Genomic DNA, 13,869 nt, shown 5'->3' with positions numbered 1-13,869 from the left:
TAGCACCTCCACACACATGGTGCTTTACACCTTGCATCCAACTGTTTTTTACTTACTCTCCTAAACTTAATAGGGAACCCCTTCAGAATTGCCCAGGTTCTAAGAGCCTCTTACATTGAAACCCATTCTCAAACCTTAACCCAATCTTCACTGGCAAATCATTGTGATTGCATCTAGGGTCATACATAACTCTAGACAATCTCTTAGGCCCCCCATCCTCATTTGTAAAGTCTAAAACAACATCCCCATCAGATTGGTCATAATCAAAATGCATATCATCTCCTCTCCCAACATTGCTCTCATCTTTGTCCATAGACCTACCCTCACTCATCAACGTATCCTCCTGCAAATTTAGGGGTTTCATTTCAGCCACCAAGCCTTCTTCAAGCATAATGTTCAATCTTGCCTCTCTATACTCTTCATCATCACTGCCCAATTCATTATCACCTAAACTGTCATCTGTCTCATAATGCTCTCCCTCTTCATTAGGAGCATAGTCAGAGTCCTCAGGATCTGTCTCTATTATGACCCCATCTACTAATTCCTCTATACCCTTATCCACAGCCTTAGACTCACCACCCTCACCCTCATACACTTCATCGCTTAGTCTTAACTCATCTACCTTACTCTTATATCTTTTACAAACATATGACCTACCCAATTTTTTGCTTCTCCTTACCCAACTTTTTTGGTGTATTCTCAACTGCCACACTACCCTTGCCCATATCTAAAACTTTCTTGGTCCTAGTGATTGGAGAAGTAGGAACATCTAAAGCCTTCTTCCTACTTCTAGTTAGTGGTGAATCCCTCCCTATTACACCTAACTGTTCTTTGCCCTTTCCCTTACCTACAACATCTGACTTCTCTTTACCCTTTCCCATTGCCTTGTCTTTATCCACAACATCTGACTTCTCTTTGCTTTTACTCCTCTATTCAACAGTTTTATCACTACCCATTTTACCATTATCTACATACACATTACAAAATGCATTTTTGCTAAGACTGGTTTTTAGCATTCTCATAACATCAGCATCATTCTGTAAATCAAAAAATGCTAGTGTCCTAGGAGCTTTCCAAGCAGACATTTCCAACTAACATAACCTAATTCACCAACCAATTCAAGCAAATCAAAGTAACCAAATCTATCTTTATCTACCGTTTTTAAAATTGAACTGCCCCCAAGATATAATCTTGCACACCCAACATGAGTAAATTTTCCCCCAAGATGTATATAAACCCCAAATTCATCACTGCATCAAATTACCAACAAATCAAAAAATTCAGAATTTACCCAATCTAATTCGTACATGAAAAAAACGAAAAAAGGGGCGCGAAGTGAAGAAAAAGAACCCTACCTGTCTGCCATTGACCTTCAACGCTGGGACCACTTCGAATAAACAATCGCCTTCCTGTTGTTCGCAATTTTTTACACGCCGCAAGTGTACGGGTGCAATTGTATATAGTGGCAAACAAGGTCGAATCCATAGAATGGTTATCAATGCCTACTCTTAATTACTTTACTCTATCTGGAAACACGAATTTTAAAGGTTTGATTTTGGAAAACAAACTTAAATTAAAATAAAGAAACACTGAAAAGAAATCAAGCTGTGAAAATGCGAAGTAACAGAAGAAAGAGAGTTTCCCAAGGCAAAGGTTTCAACAGATTCTCCTAACTAACACGTTTGATTCAATTAATGAGATAATTCCTAAGGCAATCTCAAAGTTAATTCATACCCACTCCCGTGGCATACAAAGCGTTGATTACATGCAAGGCTACCATCCCTGGATCACACTTCTAACATGTAACTCCTAAAAGTTCCTAGGATTAACGCCCTCACAATTATTAATTCCCTTTAGAATTAAAATAAATGTGTTCTATGTTCTTAGTTCAGGTAATAATTATCATCTCCCGATCTCAAATTAAAACCTATGATTATGCTAAATTGGTGATCAAGCAATAAAGCAAACAAGATAAACAAGAACATAAATTGGAAAATTAATCTCGATTAATTGAATCAACAGTCAGGAATTCAAACCGTGTTTACTCCCTAAACCCTGGGAAAAAGAAAACTAGCCACACATAGACATATGACTAACAATCAAAATCTCAATAAAACTAATGAACATTAAACAATGAAAAACCGTAGAAGTCGAGAATCTTCAGTCTTGCTCTTGCTCCGTGTCTCACAGCTCTTAGGAAAAGTAAAAGAAAATGATAAAAAGGTGCTTGGAATAAGCTAGAGGGTGGTATTTATATGCCCTAGGTCTTCTAGCTCGAAAATACTCACAAAAGTCGCATTTTAGGTGAAAATCCGGAAATTTGGGCAAAATTCGGCGCCTCGCGCGGCCTCGTCGCGCGGCCGCATGGCCTTCCTGCGCGAGCTCGCGCGGTCACCTCGCGCGGCCGCGCGCCTAGCCCGCGCGGTCGTCCAGGGATTTCTGCATCGTCGCGCGGCCGTGGCATGCGGCCGCATGCCCGGACCGCGCGACCTCCCATCGCCTATTCTCGCGTGCGGCCGCGTGTCCTCTGACACGCGGACTTCCCGACGCCCGTTCTTGCTCATCTGATGCCCGATTTAAGCCCTGTTTGCGCCTATGGACTCGTCTCTTTACGTACTTCATTATTCTTCATCCAAAATCTTCACAAATCGAGTCCAAGAGCCTGCAAAAACAACACGAGCATGGACGAGTAGTCTATTCCACAAAATTTAACAAATCAAACCAAAGACACTCAAGAACTCAATGAAATCACCCAAAAACTATGAATAAACGCAACGAAGGAGATGAAAAATACTTGTAGAACAACCCCCCAAACTTAAACCAATGTTCGTCCTCGGACAAAAACAAAGATGAACCACAGTTGAATCGACAAGAGCGCAGAGAAAAGTGGATGACCTTGTGGCTTCAGATTTATCAACAAAAACAACAGCATGCATTTGTGTCTCCTGTCATCAAGATATGACACTCATGACAAACTTCAAATTATGGTCTCAATGACTCGCAATCCTCACCAAAAAGATAAAGAAAATACGAACTCTCAACTCTCAAGTGTATCAATAAAAAAGGACGTGTATACGCTCAGTTCAAGCTAAACATGTACTCATCCATAAGCTTGTCAATCGTCTCACCTCTCCACCACTAAATGTGTGCTCCTATAACCAAGATCAAAAAGGTCTTTATTGAAGGTTGTAATGTAGGCTCTTTGGCAAGGTAGGATATGTTTGGCTAAGTGACTCAAAGATGCAAATCAAAGTAACATCATCACCAACCTTATAGCATTCTTGCTCGATTCTATCCTCTACCTTCCACAAAACCAAAATTTTCAATATATAATCCACCACAACACAACAATTATCTCCCATGACGTTAAGACCTTCTAATGTATCCTATGTACCTATCTTTTTCAATTTTCTCACTTTTCTTTTCTTTTTTTTTCTTTTTTTTTTCAACGACTTGTAGGATACTAGGATTTTCTCAATCAAGATCAAAGTTCATAAACCATTATCACACACCTCCACAAACCAACTATCCCATAACAACAAACTCCAAGCTCCCACCCACGGCTAAACCAAATAAAATGGATAATAAAAGCTCAAAGGGGCGAAACTAGGATCATATAGAGTAAACGGACAAGTATGGAATATATGGGCTAGCAAAGATGGCCTTCTATCATCTCACAGTTATTAAGCACACTACGTGACCTCGAGAGAGAAACCAAGACAAGTTCTAGTGAGAAACAAGCATGCTTGAATAATCACTCAAGAAACAGAAATAAGACTGTGGAAAATAGTGACAGTCAAGGCTCAAATCTCACAGCTTATATCATTGATTGCAAACACATAGAGACCATGCTTATCATTTATCAATCATGCTCAATCTCAACTAGGGCTGTCGATCGGTTCGGGTTCGGTTACCCGTACCCGAATTTTCGGTTACCCGAACCCGAAATTGCCAAATTTCAATAACCGTTCCCGAACCGTTTTAAAAGTTCGGTTACCCAATACCCGCTTCGGTTAACCAATTGGGTTATTTGGGTATCCGAAATACCCATTTAAAAAATAAAATTCAAATAATTTTTGCTCTATCGTCTACTCTAAAAGAAATTACAAATATATAATATATATTTACAAATATATATATATATTATATATATATATTAAATAATTTACAAATATATAATATATATGTAAATTTACAAATATATAATATATTTGTAAATATATTATAATATATATGTAAATTATTTGTAAATTTACAAATATAATATATTTGTAAATATATAATATATATTATATATAATATATTTTAAAATTTACCAATATATATTATAAATTTACAAATTTATAATATATTTGTAAATATATAATATATTTGTAAATATATAATATATATGTAAATTTACAAATAAATATATAATATATATGTAAATTTACAAATATATATATATATATATATATAAAATAATTTACAAATATATTTATATATTAATTTACAAATATATAATATATTATATATGATATATTGATAATATATATATTAAATAATTAATAAAATAATTTTCGGTTATTCGGTTAACCCGATCGGTTTTTCGGGTTAACCGATAACCGAAATTTCCAAAAAAACAATAACCGAAACCGATCCAATACCCGAAATTTTCGGTTATTGGATACCCAAACCCGGGAATTTCGGTTCGGTTAATTGGATACCCAAAACCCGATAACCATTTAGACAGCCCTAATCTCAACAATGTCAACACATACACATGCAGTTTCACCAGTTCAAAGCAGAAATCATCATAGGCCAGTCATCCAACTAATCCATGCACATCTCATCTTTTCACCAAGGCATCAACACAGAGTGACAAACAAAAACAAGACTGACAACTTCTCAACAAAGCAACGACTCTAAACAAAGCAAACAAGACTCAAAACAACTAGCACAAACTAAAAAGAAGCAAAGCATAAAGATAGAGTGCCCACACAGCCACATCCCCCCAAACTTATTCTCCACAAGGAAGAATAAGTTTGAAAAGGAAGTGTAGGGCACGGAGTCGAACTCACCGGGGCTCAAGGGGCCGACGGGTCCTGAGGATCCTGTGGCGGTCCTGGGAAGGCTCGCCGCCAATCATTCATCGATCTCATATACGCCTCATGGTGGCGCATGTACTCCTCATGTTGCCGTAGGCGGGCAGCGCGCTCAACTTCAAATTGGGCATCAAAGTAGCCCTGTTGCTGCCTCTGAAACGCAGCGAATTGATTGTCCACGTGGCCGTACATGTTGGTTTGCAGGTTTTGGAAACCTGCATCCATGTGGCCGTACATGTGTTGCTGCATTGTGGCAAAGCCAACATCCATGTGGCCGTAGAGCCGCTGCTCCATGGCATTGAAATCGTATCCAACGGCCGGCGGCGGAGGTGCTTGATGGTGGGGAAAGTAAGATGAAGTCCCCGCCTCAGACTCTTGGGGCACGCCGCCCCCGGCTTCATACGCTGCTTCCTCCTCTGCAGCCTCGTCTCTTGTAGCTGCCCGTCCTGCCTGTGCTGCCGGTGCACACTGGACTATGAGGTTAAGGTGCTCCGGGGTGTTCAGCAGCCAGTTCGAGCGATCTGCCACATCTAGCACAGTGGTCAAGTGCGGGTTGGGCAATGGAAAGTACAGCTTCGGCTTCAAGACCCAGTATAAGTTCCGGCCACCCGCAATGTGTCCCGCTGCTTTCAACACCTTGAATCCACCAAAATATCTTGAGAAATTGCGGTCTCCGTGATCTCAAGTTCCAAGTCGTGAGCAATGGCGGTGACAAATCCTCCAATGCCAATGGAGGCGGTCGGGGAGGTGAGTTGACTGTGAAACTGATCCAGCAACTGAGGAGCTAAGTCAATCCTGTCACCTCTGAGCATACACTTGAGATAGAGCAACTCGTCAGATCGCATGTTGCCCACATTTTCTCGGGCAAAGTAGTTGTACGCCATCACCCGCTGTAGATAGCGGAAGATCGGATTTCTCAAAGCTTTTGCCTTTGCACGGTCGGTAACGAAGTGCTTGTTATCCTCAAGAGTCAAGCCAACCATGGCAGCCCAGAATGTCTGCGGTTGAAAACCGGCAACACCATAAACCCCGCTCTGCGGACTTTCAAGAACGTCATTGAAATTATTACAAGCAAGCGTGTAGTCCTGGTTGAGCAAGCGGAAGGAGCACTCTGTAGGAATGGTACGATCATAAGTGTCTTCAGAGTCGACAAGAACTCGATCGTGAGAATCCAATAGGTGAGCCAATTCCCTGTGAAGACCTTTCGAAGTCCTACGCGATCGACCATCGCCCAAACATCATCCTGGATGCCCAACTTCTCCAAAGTAGTTGGACATATGTACTTAGTGGGCTTGACCGGGATGTGAATGAGTTTCTCCCAGTTCTTGTGAGAGGCATCATCAGGGAGTTCAACACCGAAGTGAGCCGGTGAGAACTTCGAGACCGGCTGCGCCGCACGGCTGCTTCTTGAGGACGAGCCAGTGGCTGGGCCCTTTCCTTTGGCAGCCCGGGTTGCTTTCCCTTTTGGTGGCATGCTGGAAATACTTGGATGGATTGGATGGAAGAAACTTAGAGAAAAAAATGAATTGGGGTGTTAGTGGGTGAAAAGTGGGTGTTGTGTGTGTAAACATCGTGAAAAGAGGGAGAAATAAGGGTAAAAACCGGGCTGGGCGGGTCGAGGCGAGGGTCGCAGCCGGGTCTGGGTCGTGCGGCCGCATGGCTGGACCGCGCGACCTCGCACGGGCTCCTCGCGCGGCCGCGCCCCTGGACCGCGTGAGCCTCCCAGAATTTCTGTCCTCGTCGCGCGGCCGCATGGCTGGACCGCGCGACCTCGCGCGGGCCCCTCGCGCGGCAGCGCCCCTGGACTGCGTGAGCCCTCCAGAAAATCTGACTTCGTCGCGCGGGTTCGACGCGCGGGCGCACGCCTGGGCCGCGCGGTCTGGACATTCGACTCCTCCAAAAACAAGTTTTTTTTTTCTTTTTTTATTTTATACCTGCAAAAATGCAGCAAGCAACACAAACGAACAAAAGCCAAACGGAACTAAAGTACTAAAACAAAAGAGAAACTCACAAACTTTGGGTTGCCTCCCAATAAGCGCTATTTTAACGTCGATAGCTCGACGCTTCATGACTCAACAATCATGAAGATCAAAGACGTCCACCGTGTGGACTTGTTCCGGGCTATAGTAAGCCTTCACTCGCTGCCCATTCACTCGAAACGGCTCACCTCCTTCTTTGCTCAACTCAATCGTTCCATTAGGAAAAACTTGGGAGATGGTGAACGGTCCCGACCACTTCGACTTCAATTTTCCCGGAAACAAACGAAGACGGGAATTGAATAATAGTACTTGATCTCCCGCGGCAAACTCTCGCTTGAGGATCATCTTGTCATGAAACCTTTTCGTCCTCTCCTTATAAATGCTAGAGTTTTCAAAGGCTTGGTCACGAAATTCTTCCAAAGCACTCAAGTGAAGCATCCTCTCTTTTCCAGCCGAGTGAAAGTCCAAATTCAACTTCTTCACCGCCCAAAACGCTATGTGGGCAAACTCCACCGGCAAGTGACACGACTTTCCAAACACCAATTGATATGGAGACATACCTAAAGGAGTTTTGTATGCCGTGCGATACGCCCAAAGAGCGTCATCTAGCAATATCGCCCAATCCTTGCGACCTCCATTCACAGTCTTTTCCAAAACTTGCTTAATCTCACGGTTGGCTAGCTCGGTTTGTCCATTCGCTTGAGGATGATACGCCGTAGTGACACGATGCTTTACTCCATTCCTCTTCAACAAGCTCTCCAACCATCAATTGCAGAAATGTGATCCCCCATCACTTACTAAAGCTCGCGGCGCTCCATATCTTGACAAGATGTATTTTTGCAGAAATTTCATCACCACCTTTGAATCATTCTTGGCGGTGGGAATGGCCTCGACCCATCTCGACACATACTCTACGGCCAAAAGGATGTATTGGTTCCCATAGGATGAAGGGAACGGACCCATAAAGTCGATCCCCCATATGTCGAATAGTTCAACCTCCACCATGCTAGTCAAAGGCATCTCATGCCTTTTAGAAATACCACCCATACGTTGGCAACGATCACAACGAGACACGAAAGCGTGGGCATCCTTAAAGATAGAGGGCCAATAAAAACCACTTTGTAGGACTTTAAAAGCGGTTCTATTGGCTCCAAAATGGCCTCCACTCGGTGATGAATGACATTGAGTGAGGATCGGTCCCCACTCCTCTTCTGGCACACAACGACGAATCACCATGTCGGTGCATCGTCGGTAAAGAAACGGTTTTTCCCACATGTAGAACTTCACATCATGATAGAATTTCTTCTTCTTATAAGTACTCAAGTCCTTGGGTGGAGGATATTTGGCGGCCAGGAAATTCACATAGTCGGCATACCATGGTGTAGGCGAGCTCACTTGCAAACTCTGCTCATCCGGGAATGTCTCCTTGATTGGAACTTGAAGTTCCTCTCCTTCCACCAGATTCTCTAAGCGAGAGAGATGATCGGCAACCACATTCTCACAGCCACGACGATCCCGAATCTCTATATCGAACTCTTGCAGCAACAGGATCCACCGAATGAGTCGTGGCTTGGCATCCTTCTTATCAAAGAGAAAGCGGATGGCTGCGTGATCGGTGTATACAATTGATTTCGTCCCGATCAAGTATGCACGGAACTTATCAAAAGCATACACAACTGCTAGCATCTCCTTCTCGGTCACCGTGTAGTTCGCCTGAGCTTTATCCAAAGTTCGGCTGGCATAATAAATGACACAAAAAATCTTGTCCCTCTTCTGACCCAACGCAACCCCAATGGCAATATCACTGGCATCGCACATCAACTCGAATGACTGCGTCCAATCCGGCACAATCAAAACAGGAGCTGTGACCAAGGCTTTCTTCAAAGTCTCAAACGCAGCTGTGCAAGCATCATCAAAACAGAACTTGACATCTTTCTCCAACAGCTGACTCAACGGCTTAGCAACCTTTGAGAAGTCCTTGATGAAGCGGCGGTAGAATCCGGCATGACCCAAGAAACTACGCACAGCTCTATCATTGGTTGGTGGCGGGAGCTTCTCTATGGCAACAATCTTGGCTCGATCAACCTCCAAACCTGCAGCTGAAACTTTGTGGCCAAGAACAATGCCTTCTCGCACCATAAAATGGCACTTTTTCCAATTAAGCACCAAGTTAGTTTCCTCACAACGAGCAAGCACAACAGATAAATTCTCTAGACAATGATCAAAGGAACTACCAAACACAGAGAAATCTTCCATGAACACTTCCATCACACTCTCAATCAGATCATGGAAAATAGCCATCATGCATATTTGGAACGTAGCAGGAGCATTACACAAACCAAAAAACATGCGACGATAAACAAAAATCCCATATGAGCAAGTAAAAGCAGTCTTGTCTTGGTCTTCCGGAGCAATCATAATTTGATTGTAACCAGAATAACCATCAAGAAAACAGTAAAACTCATACCCAGCCAATCTATCAAGCATCTGATCAATGAAATGAAGGGGAAAATGATCTTTCCTAGTAGCAGCATTCAACATGCGATAATTTATGCAGACTCTCCAACCAGTGACCACACGTGTAGCAATCATCTCATCAGACTCACCCTTCACAACAGTCACCCCCCCTTTCTTAGACACCACTTGGGTAGGACTGACCCACTCACTATCAGATATAGCATATATAATCCCAGCATCAAGCAATTTCAACACTTCTTTCCTAACGACTTCTTGCATAATAGGATTCAAGCGCCTTTGAGGTTGCGCTCTAGGCCTATCATCATCATCAAGCAAAATCCTATGCATGCAGACACTTGGGCTAATCCCTTTCAAATCAGAGATCGACCAACCAATAGCAGACTTATGCTTTCTCAACACACGCAACAAAGAATCCAATTCACAAGGAGTAAGAAGAGCTGATACAATTACCGGATACGTCTCACCATCACCTAGGAAGGCGTATCTCAAGTGATCCGGCAACGGCTTCAACTCAAGCTTTGGGGCGGTCCCCTTTTCCTCCTCCATCTTTTTCTTCTCCTCCTCGGTGCGCAGCTCCAGAAATCGTCATTTCCTATGTGCAATCTCTGCTACACTCTCCAATGCACTACAACACTCAAATAACTCATCAGAAAACAAATGCATATCAAGAGGAAAATCAAAATCAGTAGAGAAAAAGAAATGAGAGATGCAAGCCTCAAGAGGGTCGCCAAGATTCCATGAAGACGGTGTGTCATAGGAATCGACTAAGCTCAACAACTTGCACTCCTCCATGTCAATGTCTTCCTCCCCATCATAAAACTTCAAAGCTCAATATATGGAGAAAGTGTGGCTCTCATCATTCACTCTCAAAGTGAGCTCCCCATTAGCCACATCTATCAAGGCTCTCACTGTGGCCAAGAACGGTCTCCCTAGGATCAACGGGATGGTCTTGTCCTCCTCAAAATCCAACACCACAAAATCAGCTGGGAATATGAACTCATTGACCTTCACCAACACGTCTTCCACTATCCCCCGTAGATATGTCACCGACCTATCTGCCATCTGCAACGCGATCGACGTCGGCTTCATCTCTCCAATAGCCAACCGCTGGAAAATAGATAAGGGCATGAGATTGATGCTTGCCCCCAAATCGCAAAGCGCCTTCCCAAACTGCTGGCCTCCAATGATGCAGGAAATAGTGAAGCTGCCTGGATCTTTAAGCTTGGCTGGGAGCTTCTTCTGCAAGATCGCACTGCACTCCTCATTGAGATTCACCGTCTCAAATTCTCCCAACCTTTTCTTTCTCGAGATGATGTCCTTCAAGAATTTCGCATACTGTGGCATCTCCTGCAGCGCCTCCACCAATGGAAGATTGATGTGCAACTTGTTGAAGATCTCCAAAAACTTGGAGAACTGCTGTTTCACCCTCTCTTTCTGATGACGCTGAGAGAACGGCAAAGTCACTGTTGCTGGCGAAGTAGTCTTCTTCTTTTCATTCTTCTTTTTGCCAGAAACCTCAACGGTGACCTCCTCAGCTTCTTTCTCATCAACCGGCGACACGATCTCGTCCTCAGGCATCTTGGGTCCCTCGTAAGTAGTCCCACTCCTCAAATTGATTGCCTTGCAATGCTCCTTGGGATTAACAGTTGTATTGCTCGGAAACTGACCTTGTTGGTGTAGATTTGTAAAAGTATTGGCCAGTTGACCCAATTGGGTCTCGAACATCTTCATCTGGGTCCCCACAGCAACAGCATTGGACTCCAACTTCTCCATCCTCTCGTCGGACTTGGACATGAACTTCATTAGCAACTCCTCAACATTCGGCTTCTTCTCTTCATTTATCACTCCGTTGGTAACCGAGAAGCCTGGTGGAGGTTGAATTGCATTGTTGGGATTCCCGTATGACAAATTCGGGTGTGAGCGACCTCCTTGCTGATATTGTTGTCCTCTATTGTAGCCGCTCTGCTGTCCACGCTGAAAGTTCCCAAAGTTCCTCCCATGAATGAAGTTGGCGTCTTCTACGCCTGTCGGATCCTCCACAACTGGTTCAGAATTTCCCATAGACATTGCTGAAATTTTTGAGCTCAGCTCTGCCAGCTGAGTCGAGATCATCGCTAGGGGATCTGAGCTGGATGCTACAGCAACTTTCTTCAGCTGCACCCTCTCGGACGGCCATTGATAGCTGGTAGCTGCCATACTTTCTATGATCTCCATCGCTTCTACGCTTCCCTTCTTGAGTAGCGAGCCTCCAGCTGCTGTGTCCATGAACATCCTCGTGCGCTCTCCGCAAGCATTGTAGAACATGACGACTAGAGTCCCTTCATCAAAGCCGTGGGACGGGCACTTCCTCAATTTCTCTTGATATCGTTCCCATGTTTCTGCTAATGATTCACCTTCGAATTGCTGAAACTGAATGATGTCCATCTTCAGCTTCAGAGTGAGACCAGGAGGGTGAAATTTTTGCAGAAACAGGTGTGCCAACTCTTCCCATGCAGGATTGGCACCCAATTGCAGAGTGTGGTACCATGACTTGGCCTTGTCCCGCAATGAAAAGGGAAATAGACGAAGGCGAATGATATCATCTGCTACGCCGTTCATCTTTATAGTACTGCATAACTCCAGAAACTGTCTCAAATGCACATTCGGATCCTCTATGGCACTACCTCCATATTGGTTCTGTTGTACCATGGTAATCAGCCCAGTCCTTAGCTCGAAATTATTTGCGTTGACTCTGGGCGGCTCTTGGTACTGGTACAGTGGAGTAAATGCCTCATCAATAGGCGGCTGTTTCTGCTCATCAACATTTTTCTGAGCATCCATCAACGCCTGCAACTGCTCTCTCAAAGCACGGACTTCTTCCGCAGTAGCCATGTGATCCAATTTGACTTTGGTCGTCTGGCTGTTGTTATGGCGGCACGTAGCTTCAATCTCCGGATCAAAATCTACTAAAGGTAAATTTTTAGATCTTGTGTTCGTACACCACCTAAACAATCCACCAGTTTCAAATTAGAACCACAAGAAAGAAGTAAATAACGTAAATAAATAACAGAAATAAAAATCCAGAGTAGTATCAAACAATTAACAGAATAGTACTGATACAAATCAGTACCCGGCAACGGCGCCAAAAACTTGTTCGCAATTTTATTTACACGCCGCAAATGTACGGGTGAAATTGTATATAGTGGCAAACAAGGTCGAATCCACAGGGACTAATGGTTATCAATGCCTACTCTTAATTACTTTACTCTATATGGAAAAAACGAATTTTAAAGGTTTGATTTTGGAAAACAAACTTAAATTAAAATAAAGAAACACTGAAAAGAAATCAAGCTGTGAAAATGCGAAGTAACAGAAGAAAGAGAGTTTCCCAAGGCAAAGGTTTCAACAGATTCTCCTAACTAACACGTTTGATTCAATTAATGAGATAATTCCTAAGGCAATCTCAAAGTTAATTCATACCCACTCCCGTGGCATACAAAGCGTTGATTACATGCAAGGCTACCATCCCTGGATCACACTTCTAACATGTAACTCCTAAAAGTTCCTAGGATTAACGCCCTCACAATTATTAATTCCCTTTAGAATTAAAATAAATGTGTTCTATGTTCTTAGTTCAGGTAATAATTATCATCTCCCGATCTCAAATTAAAACCTATGATTATGCTAAATTGGTGATCAAGCAATAAAGCAAACAAGATAAACAAGAACATAAAAAGGAAAATTAATCTCGATTAATTGAATCAACAGTCAGGAATTCAAATCGTGTTTACTCCCTAAACCCTGGGAAAAAGAAAACTAGCCACACATAGACATATGACTAACAATCAAAATCTCAATAAAACTAATGAACATTAAACAATGAAAAACCGTAGAAGTCGAGAATCTTCAGTCTTGCTCTTGCTCCGTGTCTCACAGCTCTTAGGAAAAGTAAAAGAAAATGATAAAAGGTGCTTGGAATAAGCTACAGGGTGGTATTTATATGCCCTAGGTCTTCTAGCTCGAAAATACTCCCAAAAGTCGCATTATAGGTGAAAATCCGGAAATTTGGGCAAAATTCGGCGCCTCGCGCGGCCTCGTCGCGCGAGCTCGCGCGGTCACCTCGCGCGGCCGCGCGCCTGGCCCGTGCGGTCGTCCAGGGATTTCTGCATCGTCGCGCGGCCGTGGCATGCGGCCGCATGCCCGGACCGCGCGACCTCCCGTCGCCCGTTCTCGCGTGCGGCCGCGTGTCCTCTGACACGCGGACTTCCCGACGCCCGTTCTTGCTCATCCGATGCCCGATTTAAGCCCCGTTTGCGCCTATGGACTCGTCTCTTTACGTGCTTCATTAT

The 13,869-nt window shown here is 43.6% G+C and overlaps 1 protein-coding gene across 1 annotated transcript; it reads right to left on the bottom strand.

Moving 5' to 3' along the window:
* Nucleotides 1–10,369: 10,369 nt before the first annotated feature.
* Nucleotides 10,370–12,412, bottom strand: LOC131018767 (uncharacterized). Its single transcript, XM_057947471.1, has 2 exons — nt 11,057–12,412; nt 10,370–10,984 (listed from the first exon to the last, which is right to left on the bottom strand). Exons 1-2 carry the CDS (start codon nt 12,410–12,412, stop codon nt 10,370–10,372), a joined length of 1,971 nt encoding a protein of 656 aa, XP_057803454.1.
* Between the last annotated feature and the right edge of the window lie 1,457 nt (nt 12,413–13,869).

This window comes from Salvia miltiorrhiza, chromosome 3 (assembly GCF_028751815.1).
Source record: "Salvia miltiorrhiza cultivar Shanhuang (shh) chromosome 3, IMPLAD_Smil_shh, whole genome shotgun sequence".
Classification (NCBI taxonomy): Eukaryota; Viridiplantae; Streptophyta; class Magnoliopsida; order Lamiales; family Lamiaceae; genus Salvia; species Salvia miltiorrhiza.
Note: the sequence above shows the minus strand (reverse complement) of the source record. Positions and strands in the feature narration are given on the sequence as shown.

Coding starts and splice junctions, on each gene's coding strand:
- LOC131018767 (XM_057947471.1), bottom strand. CDS start 12,412: ATGGCTACTGCGGAAGAAGTCCGTGCTTTGAGAGAGCAGTTGCAGGCG. Junction 10,985..11,056: donor CTGAGGAGGTCACCGTTGAG/GTTTCTGGCAAA, acceptor CCGTTCTCTCAG/CGTCATCAGAAAGAGAGGGT.